This window comes from Pogona vitticeps, chromosome 5 (assembly GCF_051106095.1).
Source record: "Pogona vitticeps strain Pit_001003342236 chromosome 5, PviZW2.1, whole genome shotgun sequence".
In the NCBI taxonomy this organism is placed as follows: domain Eukaryota; kingdom Metazoa; phylum Chordata; class Lepidosauria; order Squamata; family Agamidae; genus Pogona; species Pogona vitticeps.
Window position 1 is genome coordinate 178,464,462 of NC_135787.1, and position 22,447 is coordinate 178,486,908.

A 22,447-nucleotide genomic window follows, 5' to 3' on the forward strand; every position below is an offset into this window, starting at 1 on the left:
TCTGCCTTGGATTCGTATTGAAATCATTCTATCATTTTTGAGATTGTATCCCAGTACAGCTTTACCCACTCTTTTGTTGACTATGAGGGCTACTCCATTTCTTCTATGGGATTCTTGCCCACAATAGTGAATATGATAATTGTCTGAATTGAATTTGCCCATTCCTGTTCATTTTAGTTCACTGATGCCCAGGATGTCAATGTTTATTCTTGCCATCTACTGTTTGACCTCATCCAGCTTACCAAAATTCATAGATCTTACATTCCAGGTTCCTATGCAATTTTTTTTGGCAGCACTGAACTTCCCTTTCACTTCCAGACATGTCCGCAGCTGAGCGTCCTTTCGGCTTTGGCCCAACCACTTCATTAGCTCTGGACCTACTTGTCCTTGTCCTCCGCTCTTCCTCAGCAGCATGTTGGACGCCTTCCAACCTGAGGGGCTCATCTTCCTGCTTCATATCTTTTAGCCTTTTTTTTCTGTCCATGTAGTTTTCTTGGCAAAGATACTGGAGTGGCTTGCCACTGCCTGCTCCAGGTGGATCGCGTTTAGTCCGAACTCTCCACTATGACCTGTCCGTCTTGGGTATCCCTGCATGGCATAGCCCATAGCTTCTCTGAATTACTCAAGCCACTTCGCCACAACAAGGCAGCAATCCGTGAAGGGGATGCCTTTTGAATAGTCTTCCACAATACTGAAGAGGGAGATCTTCAGTGCTCACCTATCATACTGTTCAAGCGCTTAAATTTTTATTTGTAAAAGTGTAGTGGACACACATAAGGCTGCACAGACACTTCCTAAGAGAGGTGATATGCAAAGACCCCCATAAACATTCATATTTATATCTTACACATTGTGAAATATCTTAACCGTTATCTCTCATCATCCATTACAGTCTTCATTATAGTCTCTACACTAAGACTCTGGCATAATTTCAAAACAGAATGTTTAATACATGTGAGATTTTTCATAAAATCTGTTCTCTTCTTATTGATGTTGTTGTTATTATGTCCCACCAAGTCAGAACTGACTTATAGAGACCCTAACAAGGCTTTCAAAGCAAGGCATTTAAGGTGTGGTTTTACCAGTTGCTCTCCCCCCAGTGGGCTTCCATGGCACAGCAGGGATTCAAACCCAGACCTCCCAAGTTCTAATATATCCACCAAACCACACTAGATATCCCTTCTTATTGACAGCGACAAATGTATGCCTCTACATTGTAAAGATTATAACTAGTGTTATGTTTTAATTCGTGGTCAGAATCCTACTGGTGTTTCTCTAAACATGTCATGGTTAATTGCAGCTAACTGAGAAGATACTGGGGAACATCTCAGTCACATGCCTCGTCACATGACCAACTGCATAACCAAGATGTATCTTATCAATTGGCCACGGCAAGTTATGCAAATCTTATAGGAATACCAGTAATATTCCAGCCAGCATATTACTTCAGCTGATATATTGCAAGCTTCCATTTTGTTTCTTGGCTGTTGATATTCCTGCTGTATAATGAAAACAGTTGTAATCAAAGTTATAATTGAAGAAAATAAGACAAAAATTGAGCACTGGATACTTACCGCCTCCATTCTTGTAACAGAGATAAGGGAATCTCCAGACATTGCCAAGACCAATGATCTCACCAGCCACAGATAACACAAACTCCACTTTGTTGGTCCACTGCCCTCTGTCCTGTAGCTCACTCTCCTCTGTTTCTTGCATTACTGCTATCTCTTGTACACTCATGCTCCCGTTAGGTTCAGCAATCCAATTTTCTTTGCTTTTCATGGCTCTGGATGGTGGAGATAAACAGAGACATGGGACATGACACAGGAAGTTAACAAGAATCTTAGAAGTGCAGAGCTGGAAGGGATTCTAAGGATCATCAGGTCCAGCCTCTTGTCAAGGAGGCACAGTGGGGAATCGAACTCCCAACCTCTTGTTCCAGAGCCAGATACCTGAACCACTGAGCTATAGGCATCACCTTTGGTTTCATCTGTATTCATTTTTTTAAAATCTCAAATTATTTCTACTCCAAATATGAAGAAATTTGCAAATGTATTCTTGAAGGCACTCATGGCTGGGATCTGATGGTTGTTGTGGGTTTTTCGGGCTCTTCGGCCGTGTTCTGAAGGTTGTTCTTCCTGACGTTTCGCCAGTTTCTGTGGCCGGCATCTTCAGACGACAGGAGTCAAAGCACAGACAGAGTTCTGACTCCTCTCTTCTGAAGATGCCGGCCACAAAGACCTGCGAAACGTTAGGAGGAACAACCTTCAGAACACAGCCAAAGAGCCTGAAAAACCCACAATAACCATCAAATTTGCAAATCTTGGTGATTTCTTAAAGAATTATTTTTAAATAAATAGAAATTATCTCCCTTTCCCTGCCATGCATCTATATCTGCCAAATTCAACAGATTCACTTGTTCCCAGCATAGAGGACCATGCTGTGCTTGCTTAACATATATTTGGTAAATTTTAGGAGGCAGTCAGGAAAAGAGACTGGACAACTCAAATGCACCACCACCATGGCTGAATAAATAGAACACAAACCCATACTTGTGTTAAAGAGAAGCCACGTTCAGATGGATTCATCTGTGCCTTTCAGTCTACTTACACAGTGATTGAAATCCTCTCCTTTCTGGAGTAACATAAAGTTAGGTCAGCAGAAGTGTGTGTCAGGAAACAAGCATTGAGCAATTTGATGATACAATTGACCACATATTTCCCTGTCATGAATGCTGCATGGCACAAATGCAGAAGTGCTTCAGATAGAGATAAAGATAGAGATAGATAGCACTTCTGCCCTGGTGTGACTTTCCACATTGCTTCCAGAGCTTCATGTGCAACAAGAACAGTACAAGCAGGATTTCAGTTACAACAATGTGTTGGTGTTTTTTAAATGGATTCTTATCAACCTAAATACAGTGGTACCTCGCAAGACAATGACCACACTAAACGACAAATCCTCATAATGATGACTTTTTGCAATCACTATAGCGATTTGCAAAACAGTCATTCCAATGGGGGATTTTCACTGGACGTCAATTAGGTCCGTGCTTCACGAACCATTTGTTCGCAAGACGACAATTTTTTTCCGATGATCGTCAGCTTCACAAAATGGCTGTCCTGTGTTTTCTGGACCCGTGCTTCGCAGGGCAGCCATTTTTACAGCTGATCAGCGCTCACAAAATGGCTTCCCTATGGGCGATCTTCGCTGGATGAGGTATTTTCCCCATTGGAACGCATTCAACCGGGTTTCAATGTATTCCAATGGGGAAAGGGTTTTCACATAACGACAATTTCGCTAAACAGCTATTTCAATGGGACAGATTATTGTTGTCATGCGGGGCACCACTGTATGAAGAAATTCGCCAATTTGGATAATTCCTTTTTGTTTTAAACAAAGTGAAGTGCAAATCTCATTCACCCCCAGTTTATATCAAAACACATTTCTGTAATCATATAAGATTTAGCTACTCTATGAAAGCATTCTCTCTTCTTCCATGAAATACTCATCCCCACAGGACTAGCTCAAGGTATTTTGCTATCTGGGACTGCACAGCAAAACATGTGTGTCCCTATTTCTCAAGTCAGAATGCATAATAGAACAGACCAGTCACGTTATTTTCACACCTGTGGAAGAAAGCAAGACGACTCTCTAACTCTCCCTGTCAGTATTAAGGCAATAATAAATGAAACTATCTGTGTATAGCTGCCCCTGCCAAGCTGCAAGATTATGAAATTGATACACTTAGGGGCCCCTGTTTGTGTATACCCCAAAGGTTTTTAAATGACTCAGTACATTTAATTAAAAGCAGTGTGTTGCTTACAGTGCAAACTTCAACTACTAGGTGGCAAACTTTACTAAACATCAGCAAAGAAGCTGAAGTCAGGTCCAGTTTAGTCAGTTCTCCAGAGTGTCTCTAGGTGGTTCTATAAGGGTCAAAGAGATAGCAGAGAACACAACATATCACACATGACTATTTCCTTCTGAAGAACCCCCTCAAACCCCTAAGTCTTCAAACATTTACAGGGGGGAAGGGGTCCTGCTGCCTCATAAGTGGGAAGGGAGGAAAGTGAGCACCATTGTATGGGGAGAAAAAAATAGTGACCAAAAAAAAAATCAAAAGGGGAGCAAAAAGAAAGAGCAGAGGAAAGGAATACTGGGATGAAGAGGGAAAGTGGGTGGCTGAGGGAAGAGAAAGAGACCAATTAGCTACATGGACAGAAATGGCCATGGGTAAAGTGATGAGAGGCAAAGACTGTTTGGACTGGTTGGTGGGTGAGGGGGAAGAAAGAGCACTGGGTAAGGATTAAGTTTTTTGCACTCTGCGTGAAGCATCTTGAGAAGGCAAGACTCACTGGAGAAGATAATAGTGCAAGGAAAAGCTGAAGGGGGAAATATGAGATGGGTTGACTCCACAAAGGAAGCCACAGTCTCGAGTTTACAACAGCTGAGCAGGGCTGTTGCGAACCAAACATTTTGGAGGTTACTCATTCAGAGCCACCTTGAGTCAGAGGTGATTTGACAGCATGTAACAACTCAATGTGAGGGCTGGATGCTTCTGTTATTAATACAGTGGTGCCTCTCAAGATGATTTTAATTCGTTCCACGAAAATCGTCTTGTGAAAAAATCATCTTGCGAAGTTGGTGAATTAAATTTATTCATTTTGTGAAACATCGGTCTCAAAAAAAAAGTCTTGCAAAGCACGGTCATAGAAAAAACCGTCTTGCGAAGCACCATAGGGATCGCGAAAGCCAATCATCTTGCGGGGTTTTCGCCCCGCAAGGTGATCGTCTTGCGAGGCACCACTGTACATAAAATAACTTTGCTGCTGTTTCTTGACACCCAACACAGCTGTCTCATGTGATTACTAAAAAGGCTGACACTACTACACAGATATACACCTGTACCTGCACATTCACCCACAAACAATACCTTCCAAGGGTTTATCTCTCAGGTGTATTTTTTTCTCTATTAGCCTCAGTCTTGTTCCATTCCCATCATCTCAGGCTCCAGCATCCTTTCCTCTCAACCCTTATTTTCTTGAGTATGTTTCCCCACATAGCCAGAATACTTGCTTTTAATGCTGCCCCACTGATCTTTCTTTACCTCATTTTTCACTGATAGTCTTCTACCTGCTGTAGTGATGATCAGGTCTGGCCCTTACCTAGCCCTCTCCCACGATTCAGAAATTCTCAGATAGCTGTTTCCTTATGCTACCAGATGTGTGGCAGTCATGCCATCTAGCTAATCTCCTAAGCAAAGCACACATTCAACACAGATGTTCAGCACAGATGTTCAGCCGAGATTCCTCCTCTGTGGGATCAGTGTCAAAGTTCCACGGGTTGTCAAAGGAATTGAAAGCCAGTGCTCCATAACAGAACCTGTCTTGAACCATCCCCATCATCACTACATTCCAATTTGCTTCTGCCAAATGCAAATCATCAAGCATAACGGAGCTTTTGCACATGCTTATTAGCAATGTCAGTAGGGCCCCACAGCAGAAGACTTAGCTTCAATTTGTTTGCTTATTATGTATGACAAGAAAGCAAATGTGCAGAGCCCATGCATAAGATCCAGTGCAGAATCTTATTTAACAGGACATTAATACAGTACTGCTAACTAAGTGACAACATCCACAATGCTGTCCCTTGGAACCTTGACCTACCCTATCAATGGCTTGTTGGCATATATTAGCATATTTACATATGTGTGTGTTTTGGGTTGCCACTTGAGATCATGAGCATACATTTCATCTCCAAGCATGACTGTTTGTTTGCAATATTCTGGTTTGCGACAGCATCTCCTTATAAAGGATCAGATATCAGGGTTGGCAGTGTGCAGGCTGAGATTAAACAGTCTATAGGAAACACAGCTTGCACAGGGAAACATGTTGCTCAGATGCAAGGGAACTGCTGGATTGCTCAGTGGTTTAGGTATCTGGCTGCAGAGTTAGACGCCCCCCCCACCGTTCCTGTGACTTGATGATCTATAGGATCCCTTCCAGCTCTTCAGTTCTGAGATTACTCTAAGAGCCAAGTCAGCAGTTTTTATGAAACTCTGAAGGACACACTGGTTCCTGCAGGTCAGGATGAAGGCTGCCAAACACCAGTCAACTATCTTCAGCAGTGGTGATGCAGCGTTGAGCGTTTGTGGCCACAATTCCTTCACATTTTGAGCATCTCCGATGGCACTAAGACTCTACTGCAAAGTCACCATTTTATTTATGTGTCTCCTTTCTCTGAAATCTGAGACCAAGGCTGCTTACAACCTAATTCAAAAAAGCAGATTTTCAGCTAAAGAACACAGGCCAGAAGTTAGGTGCCAGGCTGAGAGTGGTGCCTCACACCCTTTTGGGCACCGCGTGGCATCTTGAGGACTCTAAGAATACCACTGTGCCAAGGAATTACTTTGATTTTTTAAAAATGTCATCCAGATGGCCCCAGAGTCCTTATTTTATTTTTGAATCCTCAACTCCACCACCTGAGTAATGGTTAAAGTAATACTATGGTTTTGGGGAGAAAATTGTATTTTAAAACTATACACTAAAAAAAAAAAAAAAAGCAAACCCAAAATGGTTTGAAGTTCAACAGTCTCATCCACTTTTGCAAATTCTAAATGGAACAGATCCAGCCAACTTTCTAGTAAGTGGGCTTCCTTGAACTGGGCCATAGACCATGGATCGTCAACCCTGCACACACACACAGTGGGCGTGTCATGCTTATGGAGTGGCGTGTCGTGCTCGCGCACATGCGGACGACACACACCCCCGGGCATGGAACCCGCAGCCCCCAACCAGTCCATGGTCCGAAAAGGGTTGGGGACTGTGGCTTCAAAGTATCATTTCACATACCCCCAAAAGATTACAGTGGACCCTCTACTTAAGGAATTAATCCGTATTGGAATGGTGGCTGCAAGTCGAAAAGTCTGTAAGTCGAATCTCCATTGACCTACAATGCACTGAAAACTGATTAATCCCATAACCAGTGTTTTTTATTCTATTTTTATTCCATTTTGGTTTTTTTCTGGTCTGTAAGTCGATTCTCTGGCTGCAAGTTGAATCTAAATTTTGCAGCCAGAGAAGTCTGTAACTCGAAAAGTCTGTAAGTCGAGCCATCTGTAAGTAGAGGGTCCACTGTACCTCAATCTGTGCAATAGTAACATGTTTTCAGTTCTATTTTCCACCCACAGTAGTACCTTGGTTTATGAATTTAATGCGTTCTCCGGAACATTATGTAATGGGAAAAATTTGTAAACGGAAATGCGGCTTGCCATAGTAATGACGGCAGCACTATAAACCTGCAAGCACAATGCATCCTAGAGAAACTTGTTGCGCACTGCGAAAAAAACGTAAACGAAGTATTATTTTCAATGGATTTCCATTCGTAAAATGAAAATTACATTAGCCGAGGCATTCATAAACCGAGGTACTACTGTAATTTTATTGTTTATAGCTAGCCAAAGAGATAGCTTGTAATGAAACTAAGAGATTATTAAGATAACTTTGCAAAACCTGTGTTGCTGGAATACTTCAGATTGCAGGTCTTGCAAAATCTTTCTAGGAAGTGTGAGCAGTTTCCTGTAAAAAGCTGCTCAGGCTTTTGAAAGTAATTCCAAACTTCCCACTTGTTGAAAAACAGCCCTGATAATTGCTTCGTGTTTGGGTAAGCTGTGGTTAACTGATGAAAAAAGGAGTCTGCTTCTGGGATTTTCCTTTCCATGCTGTCACTTTGTGAATGGTAGTGAGTAGAAAAGAAAATCTTGACTGCTGCCATTAGTTCTCAGAACTGCAGATCCCCATCGCATCACAATGAACCTCATCACGGTGGCTGGGATGGGAGACAAGTTATTTATTTATTTATTTATTTATTTATTTATTTATTTATTTATTTATTTATTTATTTATTTATTTATTTATATCCCGCCTATCTGGTCGGGTCAGGACCACTCTAGGTGGCTAGAGTTTATTTATTTAAATAATAATTTATTTAAATTTTTATCCCACCCACCTAGTGGTAGAGCCTCTAACTCTGGGTGGCAAATGAATTGCGGTAACACAAAGTACACAACAAACTCAATTTAAAAAAAAGAAATCACACAAACAGCAGCAAGGAACATAATATCTAAAAATAAAATGACCAATAAAGAATAGCAACTATAAAATAGATGTAAATATTCAATACCTAAGTTAAAACCAACTTGCGCCCCAGCTGAAATCCTGCGGCTAGGATTAATTAACACCAGCAGAGTAGCAACAGTCTTGCGTGAAGCTAATGAGAACATTAAAAATTCACTCTGGACTGGGTCCAAGTAGAACTGGCACTGCCACCTATTTCAGGAACGCATTCTTTATTAATTTACAGATTTTTTTGTATTTATTTTTAATAATTGGTTTTGATATTGGCAAATCTCTAATCGTTTTAATATGATACAGTGTTTTTAAAATTGTTGAGTGTTCTATAGTTTGGGTTATTGTGAGATGCCTTGGGTCCCCTATGGGGAGAAAGAAGGCATATGAAAATATAAATAAACCAACAAATAAATACCTGGAACTCCCCGGGGGGGGGGGCTGAGGAAACATTCTGAATGGTTGCCAAGACGTTGCTGATGCGGGCAAAGATGAAAGAGTCAGTTTGCCAAGCACTCAACACATTTACAGCTTACTTTAGTTCACATCAGGCCAAGTTAATATCCGCCTGGATCACTTTGGAAGCGATGCCTTCAGATAACGTTTCAAAAAGGCCTGCCAAGCCTGGGTGTAGTACAACTTCATGATAAAAAGTCCAAGGTTTAGCACCTTGTATCAGAAAGTGTGTCTGGAAGGACTGTAGCATCCGTATGTGATACCACCACTAATCTGTATAGATAAGGATTTTTTTAAAAAAAAAATGAGTTCTTTTTCATTATCTGCTGCATACTCAGAGACCTGCACATGCACCCATAAATAAGAGATGAATTGAGCTGTGTGCATAATATGTACAAACAAATGAGAACAGAGAAATGTTTTTTTAAAAAGCATCTCCCAAAGAAGATGCTAGACTAAATTTGAATTTACTCTTACACATTATCTATTCTCAGAGGTATGGCTCAAGTGGGACTTGTTTTCTCAGTTGACATACATGGGGTTCTGCTATTAAGAACCTCTGAGTGAATGTACATGATCATCCTCACAAGGCTAGACACGTGGAGCAAAAAGGAAGAAGCAGTGAGGGTACATGGCAAAACTTCTGTAAGATAGGTTGAAGCCAGAGTTTGGAAGTTCTGGTTGAAGAGCAGCCCTGGTAAAGATGGACAGTGGTGCCTCGACTTACGAACTTAATCCATAGGTCGAAATGCTTGTACCATTTCCCATTGAATTGCATGGGAATGGGATTAAGCCATTCCAGCAATTCAAAAATATACCAAAAAATAAATAAATAAAGCACAGAGAAAGCCCCATCGGAAGGCTCTGGGGCTTAAAAAAAAATCTACCAAAAATAAACAGAGCAAGCCCCGAAGGCTGCAAAAATACCTCAAAACAAAATCCCAAAATGAACATCCAGCAATCCCCATGCTGGGACTGAAAAAAAAAATCACAAAAAACAAACAATACAGCACAGAAACATAACCCCCCCTCAGCCGAAACCCACCCTGCAAAACCCACCCATAAGTTTCTAAAAAGCAAAAAGCAGCACCTTACCAGGCAGACCAAAGCCTCCTCCAATGACACTCACTCCTCATGAGTAGACCTGCACCAGGGATGGGCAGGGAGCGCACTGGCTTCCCGCGCCCAGCAGCGATCCGAAACCACTCCCGCCTCTCCTTCCTCCTCCTGCACTGCAGGAGTAAAAAAGTTCCCTGACCCCCCTGCTCTAACCATTGGGGCGAAAGAGCTACAAAGAAGCAGCCTCTTCGCCACCAACGGTTTGAATTTCCTGCCTTTTTCCCCTGCCCTTTTCTGTTCTTACATCGAAGCTCTGCTCACAAGTCGAAGCAAAATTTTGCGAGTGGAGCTGTTCCTAAGTCGAAATGTTCGTAGGTAGGGGCGTTCGTAAGTCGAGGCACCACTGTAATTTGTGAAGGTGATAAAAGTTTCACATTACAACCTTATTCTATATATGTCTTCTCAGAAGCAAATCCCACCCAGTTCAGTATAGGACTTACTTCCAGGTAGATGAGCATCACTTGAAGTCTCAGTTGACCTCCCACATCATAATCAGGCCACTGTAAAATTGTTCCATGGCACAGCTTAATGAGCATCAAAGTGTAAACCCCAGTCCAGATCCCTGAAGCACAGAGTGCTTTGGCAGCCAGCTCTCCCTCCAAGGAATTTGGTGCAAATGCTTCAAAGGTTCTTGCCTTCAGTGCAGTCTGTTTTAACTCTCCCTTAAGCGATCCTTCCAGCCACACTCCCGATTGTGCGGTGGGTCCTCTTTCCCATCCTGCCTCCTGGCACGGCCACACTTTTAGTACTTAAAGACTCTTACTCAGCGCTGAGCAAACCTTGAGGCTCACAGGAAGCTGGCCGCTGCATGGGAAAGGCTCGCTGCCTCTTCTGCGGCTCCTCTTCCCTTCCCACCTAATCATGTGGCCACACTCCACTCCTCAGCAGAGGTGGGAAGCCATCCGGCCCTGGTGTCAGGGAAGCTTGGCGTGGCTGGCAGCTTCCCAGGTGAGGCTCACCACCTGCCAGCTGTTCTTGCCTGCTTCCCAGCTGATCACCACAGCTGCTCTTGCTGCCTCTGTCCTGGTCCATCACGCTGTCCACTACTACACCACACTGCTGCCTACCATATATATGCCCATCCCCTGCAGTTCCTGCTGTCCCTTATTGCATGCCCCTTCCACATTGGTCTTCCTATTTTCCTCCCTTTCCCCCTTGTTTGCTGGCATTTGCTACATATTTGAGTCATGTCTGCCACTCCCCTTTGGGTGTTTCAAAGGAAGCCATGCTCATGGCTATATAAGCCTCTCCATTCCTGTGTGTGTGTGTGTGTCACATGCCACATTACATGCTTTCTTCCTTTATGCTGACACTGGTCAAGAAGGATAAGTAGATAAATATAATGCTCCCTCCCTGCCCATGTCGTCATAGTGTCAGAGAAGGAAAACAGTCAGTCAAACGTATTATGAAACCAGAATGAGGCATGGGGGTTTTGAACTTTATGAACAGGTTCAGTTGTGTTTTCCATGACATTTTACCAGTGTGCAATGGCAGCGACAAACAGTCAATAGCAAAGAGAGAGAAAAAGAGTAGGCTCCTCGTATTGGAGAAGAACTCAGATAAAGCATGAAAGAGAAAGATTTTTCTGCAGTGCAATAAACACAGAGCTACAACAGGGGAATCGATTAAGACCACAAGGATGGGTCTGGTTTTGAGAGGGTGTATACTCACACAGGTGATGGCAACAGTGGGGATACGCTGAAAAAGCACATCAGCACAGCCCAAAATAGGACGTACAAGAATACCAAGATGTTGTGTGACCAGGAAAGCATATGGCAAAAAAAAAAAACCCCAGTTTATTGCATCTCTTACTGGTTTAAAAGCAACACGATCAATTAAGTTCAGTGACACATATATATCAGAACAAGGCATACATCATGTCGTGTGTGTGTGTGTTTTCAAATCTGAGACACATTGCAAGGCTAAATAGTTTGCTTCTTTGTTTGCCTGCTTTTCCCACAGGCATCTCAAGTCAACTTGCACATCTGTCTTTCAACCACAGGGGCAAGCAGATATTACATGACTAACTTGAAGAAATGCAAATCAGAACGACTCCTATCATTTACACCTTCCATGGTTTACAAATTAACTTGTTTTGCAATTGGTCTTTAGGAGTTCAAGAACAGGGTTTGCTTGCTCAGTCCATCTCCTAATGGTGCAACAGCTGTATGGTCAGTTTGGCCATTGCCTGTCATGGTACTGATTCACAATACCCTACCCTTCACTCCATCCCTGTACATGGGCACCGCCAGATACTAGGCTAGCCCCATTTTCTCACTTTATCTAGACTTGAATCACTTTCTTCTCACACAGAGGGACTGGACTGCAAAAAGCATATTTTCCACAAAGGTGCTTCCTTTCTTCATAGTGCTAAGGAAATATTCTTCAAAGACAGGGAATACAATTTCTTAATTTCAGCGTCTGGTAAATAAATTCTTAGACCTCAGCCCCCTTCTCACCCTACTGGCGCTTGTTCTACACATGGCTTAACCCCACCGTCTGTTATGACACACACCCTTTATGCCCTTTCCTTTCCTCTCCATCTCTATTACGGGTCATCGTTGCCTGTGTCATCCCTCTCACGGCATACAGGTGCACACATCTCCACTCAGGGCCCATTGCACCCATCCATTCACCCCCATCTATTACCGGTACTTCCACTGCACTTTGCTTGCGTAGCCTCCTACTTCCTCTGAGCTTCACGTGTAAAGGGATATCGGTTTTCTGGGTAGAGAGTACGCAGAAGTGGTTTACCATCACTTCTTCTGGGGTTGCCCTGGGACTGTGCCACTTGCCCAAGGCCACGCAGGCTGGCGCTTCTCCCTGGAGGAACAGTGGGGCATTGAACTTCCAACCTTTGGCTCAGATAGATAGATAGATAGATAGATAGATAGATAGATAGATAGATAGATAGATAGATAGATAGACAGACAGACAGACAGACAGACAGACGGACGGACGGACGGACGGATGGATAGAGATAGATATAATTGCAATTAATAATGAGCTTAAAGACCATCAGTAGTGAATAATTAGTTGGACTGTGTTACTTGGCCTGCGGTGTAGATGTTTGTATTTTTAGTGGGGGACTTTTAGTGGGTGGGGAGTGTTTGGGAATTTTATGTGTGTGCATGTGTCTGGTCTCTGGGTGTCTGTGAATTTCGTTGTATGTGTATACAGTATACTTACAATGACAATAAATTATTATTATTATTATTATTATTATTATTATTATTATTATTATTATTATTATTATTATTATTATTATTAGATAGATAGATAGATAGATAGATAGATAGATAGATAGATAGATAGATAGATAGATAGATAGATAGATAGATAGATAGATAGATCACTATGAGCTCCATGAAAACTAATTCATTTCCTCTCTCTTTCTTAGGCGTCCTCCTAGGCATACGCGCCTAGGAACGTGTAAAACTCAAACAAAAAGAACTGAAGACTCTCCTTTGGCGAAAAGCATTTGTTTCAGAGACCACGTTGGGGGGGGGGGTTGGTTTTCCTGCCCCGAGGTAGCTACCCTGCTGCAGGCTCCTTTCCCCCCTGATCCAAACCCTTGCCGCCACCAGCACCCCGCTGCCGTGCTCTCTCTTTCTCACACCCTCTCCCTGGCAAACTTTGGGCTCCAAACAGGGCACCGAACAAGCCACGCGCCGATGCAAAATTACACCCACCTCGCCGTTCCCACAGGCCGCTCTTTCTCCAAATGTCTGGAAACCAGTTGGGAAATAATACAGGGAACATTCAGCAGACGAGTCGATGGAGAGATAATTGCGGAGACTGTCCCTCCTCTCTTCGCCCCCTCGCCCCTCACCTCTCTCTCTTTCTTTCTCTCTCTCTCTCTCTCTCTCTCCACTCCCTTTTGCCTCTTCGGCTCCCCACACCCGGCCTTCCAAATAAATGATCCCCAAATTTCTCTTATGGTCCGGAGGTTAAGAGAGCGCGGGTCTGCGTTGCTCCGAAAAAGGAGGGAAAGCGAGGGCGGGAACTGCAATGGTTCTCTTTAGCCAGCAATTGGGGGGGGGGGGGAGGGACGAGGACGAAGCCAGTGCCAGGAGGGCAAGGCTCAACAATGTGGAGAGGGATTGTTTCACAACACTGCGGGGGCGTTTTTCGCCCGCACACAAGAGACTTACGGGACGTGAGGCTGCCTCAATTAACTCGGCAGTCCTTGTATCCAAGAAAACAGGCGGGGGACCAGGCAGAGCTCTGTTCGGATTTGGACAAACTACGTTTTCCAAGAAGAGGCCTCGTTGCCTGGGGAAGGAGGTCTGGGAGCTGAGATCCAAACAAAGGTCACTTTTTAAGACTGTGGGAATCCTCTGTAAAAGGGAAACGTATCCTTTCCTAGATCTATAGTATTTGGTTTATTTATTTCAATTGAATTCTCTGCGCTTCCTTTCCCATCCACTTACAAAAATCAAAAGGTGTGTTTGTAGCCTCACAGCCCTTCCTTTCAGAATGCCGAGCTGAGAAACACCAACTCCGGGAGAGAGCTTCAGAGTTAAATGTAGATTTTAGACCCTGCGCCATATAGCCAGTTTTCAAGCACTGCCTTCATGAAAGCAGTAAGGATTTAACCGTTCATATTCTACTCTGCATAATAAGCAAACACTCCCATTTGCTTGTGGCAAAAACATGCACGAAACACACTTGTCCTTTTAAGGCTACATGTAAAAACGTGCTGGAGCCCATTCAGCTTTTTCCATCAGTAGATCCCCTGAAGTGTCTGAGACACCAGCCTACAGGTAGGATTCAACTGAGGAGGTCGCAGTTGGGGCTTCATGCAATGCATGCCTCAACTAAAGTTGAGCTGCAAAAGTGACACCGTGGCCATTTTGTGTGTGTTGGTTTGAGTAAACACAATATGATGGTTTGGACCCAGGTCCTTGAAGGAAAAGCTACTATCCTACCAATTTGTCCAGCGTCTGCACAGTGTGCAAAAGCTTGGAAAATTTACCTGTTTGGATTACAAATCCCAGAGTCCTCCATGCAGATGAGACTGGTTGAGGGATTCTGGGAGTTACTGCCTATAATGGTGACAGTTCCAGACTCTGTACTGAGGTGCATTTTATCCCCTTCTCATATTCAATCTGTAAGCAGACAAAATCATACAGAAGGCTGTTCTACATTCAAATTAATGAGAAGTTAAAAAAAAAAAACCTGGTGGAAGAAACATCAATAATGTAAGATATGCAAAGGACAACAGCTCACTGGCAGAAAACAGCAATGATTTGAAACGACCTTTGGTGAAAGTGAAAGGCAAAAGTGCCAACAAGCGGTCACTATGAATGGGCTTCAGAAAGCTGGATGGTAAAGAAAACTTACAGGAGAAAATTTGGTTCATTTGAAATATGGTGCCGAAGAAGAACTCTGCAGATACCATGGGTTGTCAGAATAATGAAACTGAGGCGTTCATACTTTGGGCCCATCATGAGAAGGGCAAGATTCTCTGGAAGAGACACGAGCACTGTGAAAGGTTGAAGCCCATGGGAAAAGAGGAAGACCATGTACGTACAAGATGGATTGACTCCCAAAAAGGAAGCAACAGCCTTGAGATTGCCCATTCCCCAGAAGTCAAGAGATGACTTGACAGTACGTACATAACAACAACACCATGGAGCAGTTTCAGAGCCATTTTAAGTGAAGGAGAAAGAAGCGGACAAACTCCATGATGGTTTGGGGATTGCTTTTCTCCAAAGCAAATCAATGGGATTTTTCTTGTTATGAATTATTTTACCCCTTTCTGAAATAAAGGGGGTGGAAATTTATGGCATCAGCTCAGGTGGCATTGTTGAGGGGCCTGATTTGCGGGACTTCTGGAGAAATAAAGCTTTAGATATAATGAAGCTAAGGTAGCCTCTGATATGCCTCTGACATGAGACACACAGACATTTTGCTGCCTGAACCTGAGCAGGAAATGGCACCATTCCCTCAGTAAAGGTGCCTCATAATCTTTAGTTATTTATTTTTTTGGCACCCACAGCAGAAAAATCTCACATATGCATCTCATTTTTCCTGGCAGTAGAATATACAATGAGAATAATTTAAATAACTGACAGTTTGATACCCCTCCATGACATTTACCACATCTGATACTGGAGGCAACTGCCGTAGTTGACTTAATAGTAGGGTCAGCCTCACGGTGGCATGTTCCTATAATGCACTAATTTCTTCCCCAAGGAAGGAAGACAAGCCCAGACTTTATTGTGCAGCTGTGATGGACTGTACATTGATCCACAGTGCTTTGAATAGCTTTTAACTTCTTATTTTATTGTGTTTGACTGTTCTGGCTTCATTTGATTCCTGACAAGTATTCATTTTATTCTGTTTTAATTGCTGCTTTTGTCTGGCTATTGTATAAGATCTTGCATACCCAGTGAGAGGGGAAGGTATGTCAAATCTACAATATATCAGTAACAATATCACTCCTATAGTTAAATCCCACAAGGTTTCCAAAATCCTATCGGGAACCTTCTTGGCTCTCCCTTTGACAGAGTTCTTCTCTGAGCTGCAATTGATTGATAACAATTTGTAACAAAATAGAGATTTCTGGGGAGGTTTAAAAAAAAGTCTGCAGTCTAATGTTGGAGGAAAGGGACTTGATCCACAAAATCTCACATTGAAATATAGCAGTTGATCTTTAAGCCACCACAATGTTTGTGCTTATTTTAGTAGGGGTTGTTTGTTTGTTTAACTTATATACAGTGGACCCTCTACTTAAGGAATTAACCCGTATTGGAATGGTGGCTGCAGGTCGAAAAGTCTGTAGGTCGAGTCTCCTTTGACCTACAATGCACTGAAAACCAATTAATGCCGTAACCGGTCATTTTTGTTCCATTTTTGTTCCATTTTTGTTTTTTTCTGGTCTGTAAGTCGATTCTCCGGCTGCAAGTCGAACCTATATTTTGCAGCCAGAGAAGTCTGTAACTCAAAAAGTCTGTAAGTCTAGCCGTCTGTAAGTCGAGAGTCCACTGTACCCCATTCTGAGTGGTTTACAACCTAATGAAATAAGCAAACATACTGTATAACAGTAAACTTATAAACAGTGGAAGAAATAAAAACAAATGACACCAAAGGCATATTATCTCTGTGACAATAGGACAAGAGGCATGAAATCAAGCAGGGTCATTGTGTAGAAGGTCTCCATGAAAAGCAGCATTTTAAACTGCCTTCTTAATATTAGCAGGGAGGGACCCAGGCATAACTCTACCAGGAGCTGGTTCCACACAGTCGGTGCCACCATGGAGGAGGCACAACCTCTTGTAGATGACCTCCGAGCCTTCTTTGGAGTGGCTACCTGTAGAGGCGTAGCCTGATAGGGTCTGTTGGCTTGGGCAGATGACATTGGGGAGAGACGTTCTGATGAGTACAGTACATAGTATGGCCCCAAACCATGGAGGGCTTTATGCATAGCCGTCAAAACCTTGAACCTTGTCTCCACATGCTGTAAATCAGCTTGTATTCATTTTGTGAAAGGCCATCGGAAAGTAAACATGGGCTCCATTCACAAGTGATTTGCTTGGGACTGGAACCTTGAAGAAACTATGTGTCTGAGACAAAACATCATAATAGCAGGAAATATGTATTTCCCTTAACATTTTGATCTGAACTCTCTGTGAAGAGAAGGGTGTTTCTATTCCATGCAGCCCCCTTCAGCCAGAGGACTTGCAAGCGATGCTTTTGAGTCACACATTCTTTTTTCCATGCTTCGGTTTCAAAGCTTTTTAACATTCAGTTCCACAAGCTCGTTAAGATGTGAGATTGATTTTGCACATCAGCTTTAGAGGATTGGGTTGGCCAAAATTAGTTTCTATGGCAGCAGGTAATCCACGCTGTGTAGTAATTTAGTGCTCATCCTCTTGTATGCCTGATGAAAACATTATCTGTTGTACATGGTAAATATGTATCATTCTGAAGTATATATTTGGATTTTTATTCCCAGCTTGAATTGACCAACTCCTTTTTATTGCTTTCAGAAGAAAGCTATCCATTTATAGTCAGGTTGTAAGTGGAATACGACTGCTGGATAGCTAAGTGGTTTAGGTATCTGACTGCAGAACCACAGGTTGAGAGTTTAAATTTCCCATGGTGCCCCATTGACAGGTGCTGTATTCAATGATCCATAGGGTTCCTTCTAGTTCTGCAGTTCTAGGGTTATTAATATTATTATTATTCCCGACAGGAAGAGAACCGTTCTGTTCTGATGCCATTGGGCTATGTCTTCTATGTCTGCTCTCCTTGCTCACTGAGGATGATGGAAGCTGTAGTCCAGCCCATATGGAAGGTGCCATATTGAAGAAAGTTGTTCTTCATGCACTTCCTAATTTTAAGAAGCTTTTTGTTTTCCAGATAGTACAAAGCAAAAAGTGTGCTGCTTATGCACCACCCCATAGTGCAGGGGTGGGCAAAATGTGGCCCTGCAGATGTTGTTGAACTGCAACTCCCATAATTCCTAGCCCTCCCAGCTAATAGTGAGGAGAGTTTGGCCTAGCCCACGTAGCCAATATTGAGGAGAGTTGGGCCTAGCCCGCACAGTGAGGAATGTTGGGATTTGCAGTTCAACAACATCTGGAGGGCCGCACTTTGCCCAGGTCTGCCATAGTGCTTAAAGCTCTCTTTGGGTGGATTACAATTTAATTATGCAGCCTACACATATGCCTCCCTCCAGCAAGGTGGGTACACTGCTTACCAACCTCAGAAGGAAGGAAAGCTGAGTCAACCTCAAGCCAGCAACTTGAGCCCATCGAGATCGAACTCAGGTTGTGAACAGAGTCTTCATATAAAATTGGATAAAGGAGTAACTTCCACAAGACAACCTGGAGGATTTTATGTGTATTCAGACATCTGGAACTCAGCTTCTGTGTTTCAAAACCTACAACCTATCCAGTTCACTACACCTATATGAAGGCACAGTTATATAAAATGCCCCATAGTCTACAGATACCAGCTCATTTTGCCTAAAGGCAGCATTGCAGATTGCTATAGTAATTAGAAAAACAGAAACTGTGTTCGGGGGTGGGGGGATATCAGTCAATAATGACATGCCCACTCCTTTCTGATCTGATCAGCCTTTCATACAGTATTCCCATTATTTATTATTGTGTGTTTCCCACCACACCTCTCCAGCTTGCTGATCAATTGCTCTATTGTCATTGCCTTATCTTCCACCAACATTAGAGCACCTCCACTGCATCACTGCTTTGACTCTTCAATACATGTTATTAAAAGCTAAAAAAAAAAGAAAAAAGAAAAAAGAAGGGTGGAGGAGATTGAATCTGTTTGCATGAATAAAAAGGCAGGAAAGCAAAACAGAACAGCAACCATATGAAGAATACCTTGGCTGTTATTCTCCCAAAGCCAGGATAGAACCTCCAGGAAACACACAATGACTCCTTTATGTCCAAAGAGACTTTTGGCTTCTGTTTCTAGAGTAGCAGCACTTTATGCCACTGAGCAAACCACTGTGGTGACCAAGAGGACTCTCCCCTCTAGGAACGTAGTTTAGGAATACTGCTTTTTAAAACTATGGTTTCCTGAAATCCTTAGAAGCACAGTGACTTAGAAAATGTAGCTTTTTTGCAGTCTGATTGGGAATACAAGAAAAATTGCTACTTTACCAGGTCAGTTTATTGACTAGAGCTGTGAAGTATAGTTACAAATTAATACTGTACAGGTAATTGTCACTAGATGTGATGGTGTAACAAAATTACATTTCAAAAGCAATTCAACTTGTAGGAACAAAGTTATTTGGGGCATAATGAATAAAAAACTTCTAGTCATTTTTAAAAGTCACATTTTAAAGTATTTCTAGAGGCATTTTGAACACACACACACACACACACACACACACACACACACACACACACACACACACACACACACACACACACACACACACACACACACACACACAAATTCAAATTGTATGCCATTCTCTTTTCAATCCTACATTTTCTTTGCTTTTTCAAAAAGAAAGAAAATTTCCCTGCATTTTTCTGGTATACCAGCCACAGAAACATAATTTATCAATATCCCATAACCAAAATGTTCTTTTTCCCAATGGTGTTCAATAAGATTAATAATTATCTGGCTCATTTGCAATAAAATGAATGATGGAACAACAGCTACAGGCAATGTTCCAAACTCTGCTATTTACTTATCTCAGACAGTTTGGTCTCTTCTGACTGCTGTGGCAGCTCTCCAGAGTCTCAGGCACAGACCTCTTTCCTATTATCTGCCACCTGAGCTTTGCAAACAAAGATGTCGGGGACTGGATTAGGATTTGTATGCCTCCCACCAAGGCATGTATTGACGAGGTTGAGCTGTGATCCCTTGCTTTGGCAGACCCTGTTCCTTAAAGTTCCCGTGGCTTTTAAATCTGGTCAATATATTTTTTGAGGTCAAGGCCACTTGGAAACACCATCACTTATTCTGCTAGGCTGGATTAACAATTTTGATAAATACTACCTGGCTGTTACAAATGTCCATTACTTGCAAGGCCTATCCAACTATTAGGAAGAGGAAGAGTGTGAGCACACAGGGAAGCAGATTGTAGTCTGGACCACTTGTGGTGCAGCGTGATCTGTTTCTTAGGGATCATGCACCATATAGGGAAATGTGCTCCGGCTTGCTCCCAATGTATGCTGAAGCTGGGCTTTTTTTAAAGTCCAGAAGTAGTGTTTCTGCTTTTGTGGGGTGGGCTGAAGCAATTCACCAGCAAATGCAAGATTGCCCTTACTGGTGTGATTAAATGCTTGCTCTTGCCTCTGTCTAATTGCACCCTGAGGCAGATGCTGGGCTGAAATGAGATACAAGTCGCCGGAGGAGAATGCCATGTCCCACATTGCCTGCCCTGCCCCCTCTAACCTGGCCTGCCAGCCTCAGATGCATAGATAGGGCTGTCCATTGTCCGTGTTGAATGAAGATTCAGCTGCCAGTTTCTACATGGAATAGAAGAAGTGATGCCACCTTGTTCTTCATCTCAGGCAGCAAAATGCCTTGGGCAGCCCTTTTTGGTTAGATACCTCTTCAATCAGAATATTCTAACAAGCCCTGTTTCCTAGATCACTGGTTCGGGAGCTATGTTTCAAACCTTGTTAGCCAACCGCTGGTTTACATTTATGAAAAACATACTTAAATCCCAACTGAAATATAGCAGAGAAATATGTGAGGTTATCTTAGAGAGCAGCCCGGAAAGTCATCTTACAGCCAATCTTGGAAAAGTTATTTTTGGGGCTACAGTTTTTGCAATCTGCCACCCAGCATGCCCTCATCATGCTGGCTGGGAGATTCTGGCAGCTGTAGCTCCCTGCTGCTACCTTCTTTCAAGCCGTGCCTTACATACAAAAAAACAAGAGCTTTGCCCCTGCCTGTGTCTTGATCTCAGAAACAGCCAGGGCAGTCCTTAGTCCAAAGGAACATATTATTCAGTCCACAAGTCAAAGCTTCATTTACTTGCATAGTCATCACATCATAAAATGTTGCAGACTTGAAGAGTAACTTAAGTTCAGTATGTTATTGGCAACATGCATTCTTCCCCTCTCCTTCACTGTGAAGCCTGAAAAAACAGCTCCCAAGGTTTTTCAAGCCCCTCTAGCAGTTCTTTTTAGGGGATGATAAGTGGTCAGAAGAGAGGGAACTCATCCTCCCCGTTTTCTGCTAGTTGATATTCTTGCTGTGGTCTATGACTAGTGCAATATATATAACTTTCCTGTCTAGCACTAAGCAGTAGAACATACAGAGCATCTCACCCATTCTATGGTCCTTGATAGGAAAAAGGCAAGCCTTCTAGAAGATGTTGGTGGTTCGTCAGGAAGAGACAGACAATATCTCAGCTTCCTTCTAGCTTATTTTGACTCTTCTTCTACTGGTCTTCTTCTTATGCCAGTAATCCTCACTGTCTGAACCTTTATTCCAGCTGCTGAGCAGTCCAGTCTAAATAACTCTGAACAAAACCTGCACTCTGAACAAAGCCTCCACTTTGATGATAGACTGGATATGCAAGATAATGTTCCAATGAACCAAATGATGTCTCCACCCACCTACAAATTACTTCCTTCTTGAAAATGTGCAGCCTTAGCCAGCCCAAGTTATATCTGTTTAAGGGTGATAAGCCCTGCCCTATTTTTTGCAACTGTTTACAGCACTTAGCCTTCGTGTATGTTTCTATATATCTGTAGCACAAATGGTTTCATACATTCAAACTGGGATGAACAAACTTTATTATGGAGTACCTCTTCAAGGGAAATCCTCTAAAATAACAATTTAAGCTTCTCTTTGCTATTCAGATGAGCAAATAAGATCGGGAAGCCAATTTCAGAGATTTTTCAATACATCACAGACGGTATCAGAATTAAGAAGATGAATTCCAATGATACAGACAAGTGCTTTCGATGTAAAAGAAACAAAAACCAAGATATTTCAACTACATGTGAAGAACCACATTTGAGCTCCATGAAAAATAGCTGCACAAGTAGCCACGGCAGAAACCACAAAGAACAGTCTCATCAGCTGTGTGACGAGTTTCCTGTGGGCAATATATAGTACAATAAGTAGATGAATACTAAGGTTGTTTTTTTAATCAAGAAGCATCTGTGGCTATAAGGTAAGAAAACAGAGTAATTTACACAACACAAGAAAAGAAGCTGTGCTATAGCCTTGGTGACTGGTGAATTCTGGGGATTGTATTTTAAAAAGACTAATTGTTCCAAACTTGGCTCTAT

General features: G+C 42.5%; 1 protein-coding gene across 2 annotated transcripts in view; it reads right to left on the minus strand.

The window, feature by feature from the left end:
- Positions 1-21,750, minus strand: part of SLC6A12 (solute carrier family 6 member 12) — a 78,204-nt gene extending 56,454 nt beyond the window's left edge. Inside the window, exons 1-2 of one of the 2 annotated variants that reach the window (XM_020789051.3) lie at positions 21,476-21,750; positions 1,575-1,786 (exon numbers count right to left, since the gene is read on the minus strand). In XM_020789051.3, coding sequence (XP_020644710.3) covers positions 1,575-1,782 — 208 coding nt within the window. In that variant the 5' untranslated portion in view covers positions 1,783-1,786; positions 21,476-21,750. Of the gene's footprint in view, positions 1-1,574; positions 1,787-13,396; positions 13,721-21,475 lie in introns of those variants that run through there. The other variant, XM_072999876.2, reaches the window with a different exon arrangement.
- Positions 21,751-22,447: the final 697 nt, after the last annotated feature.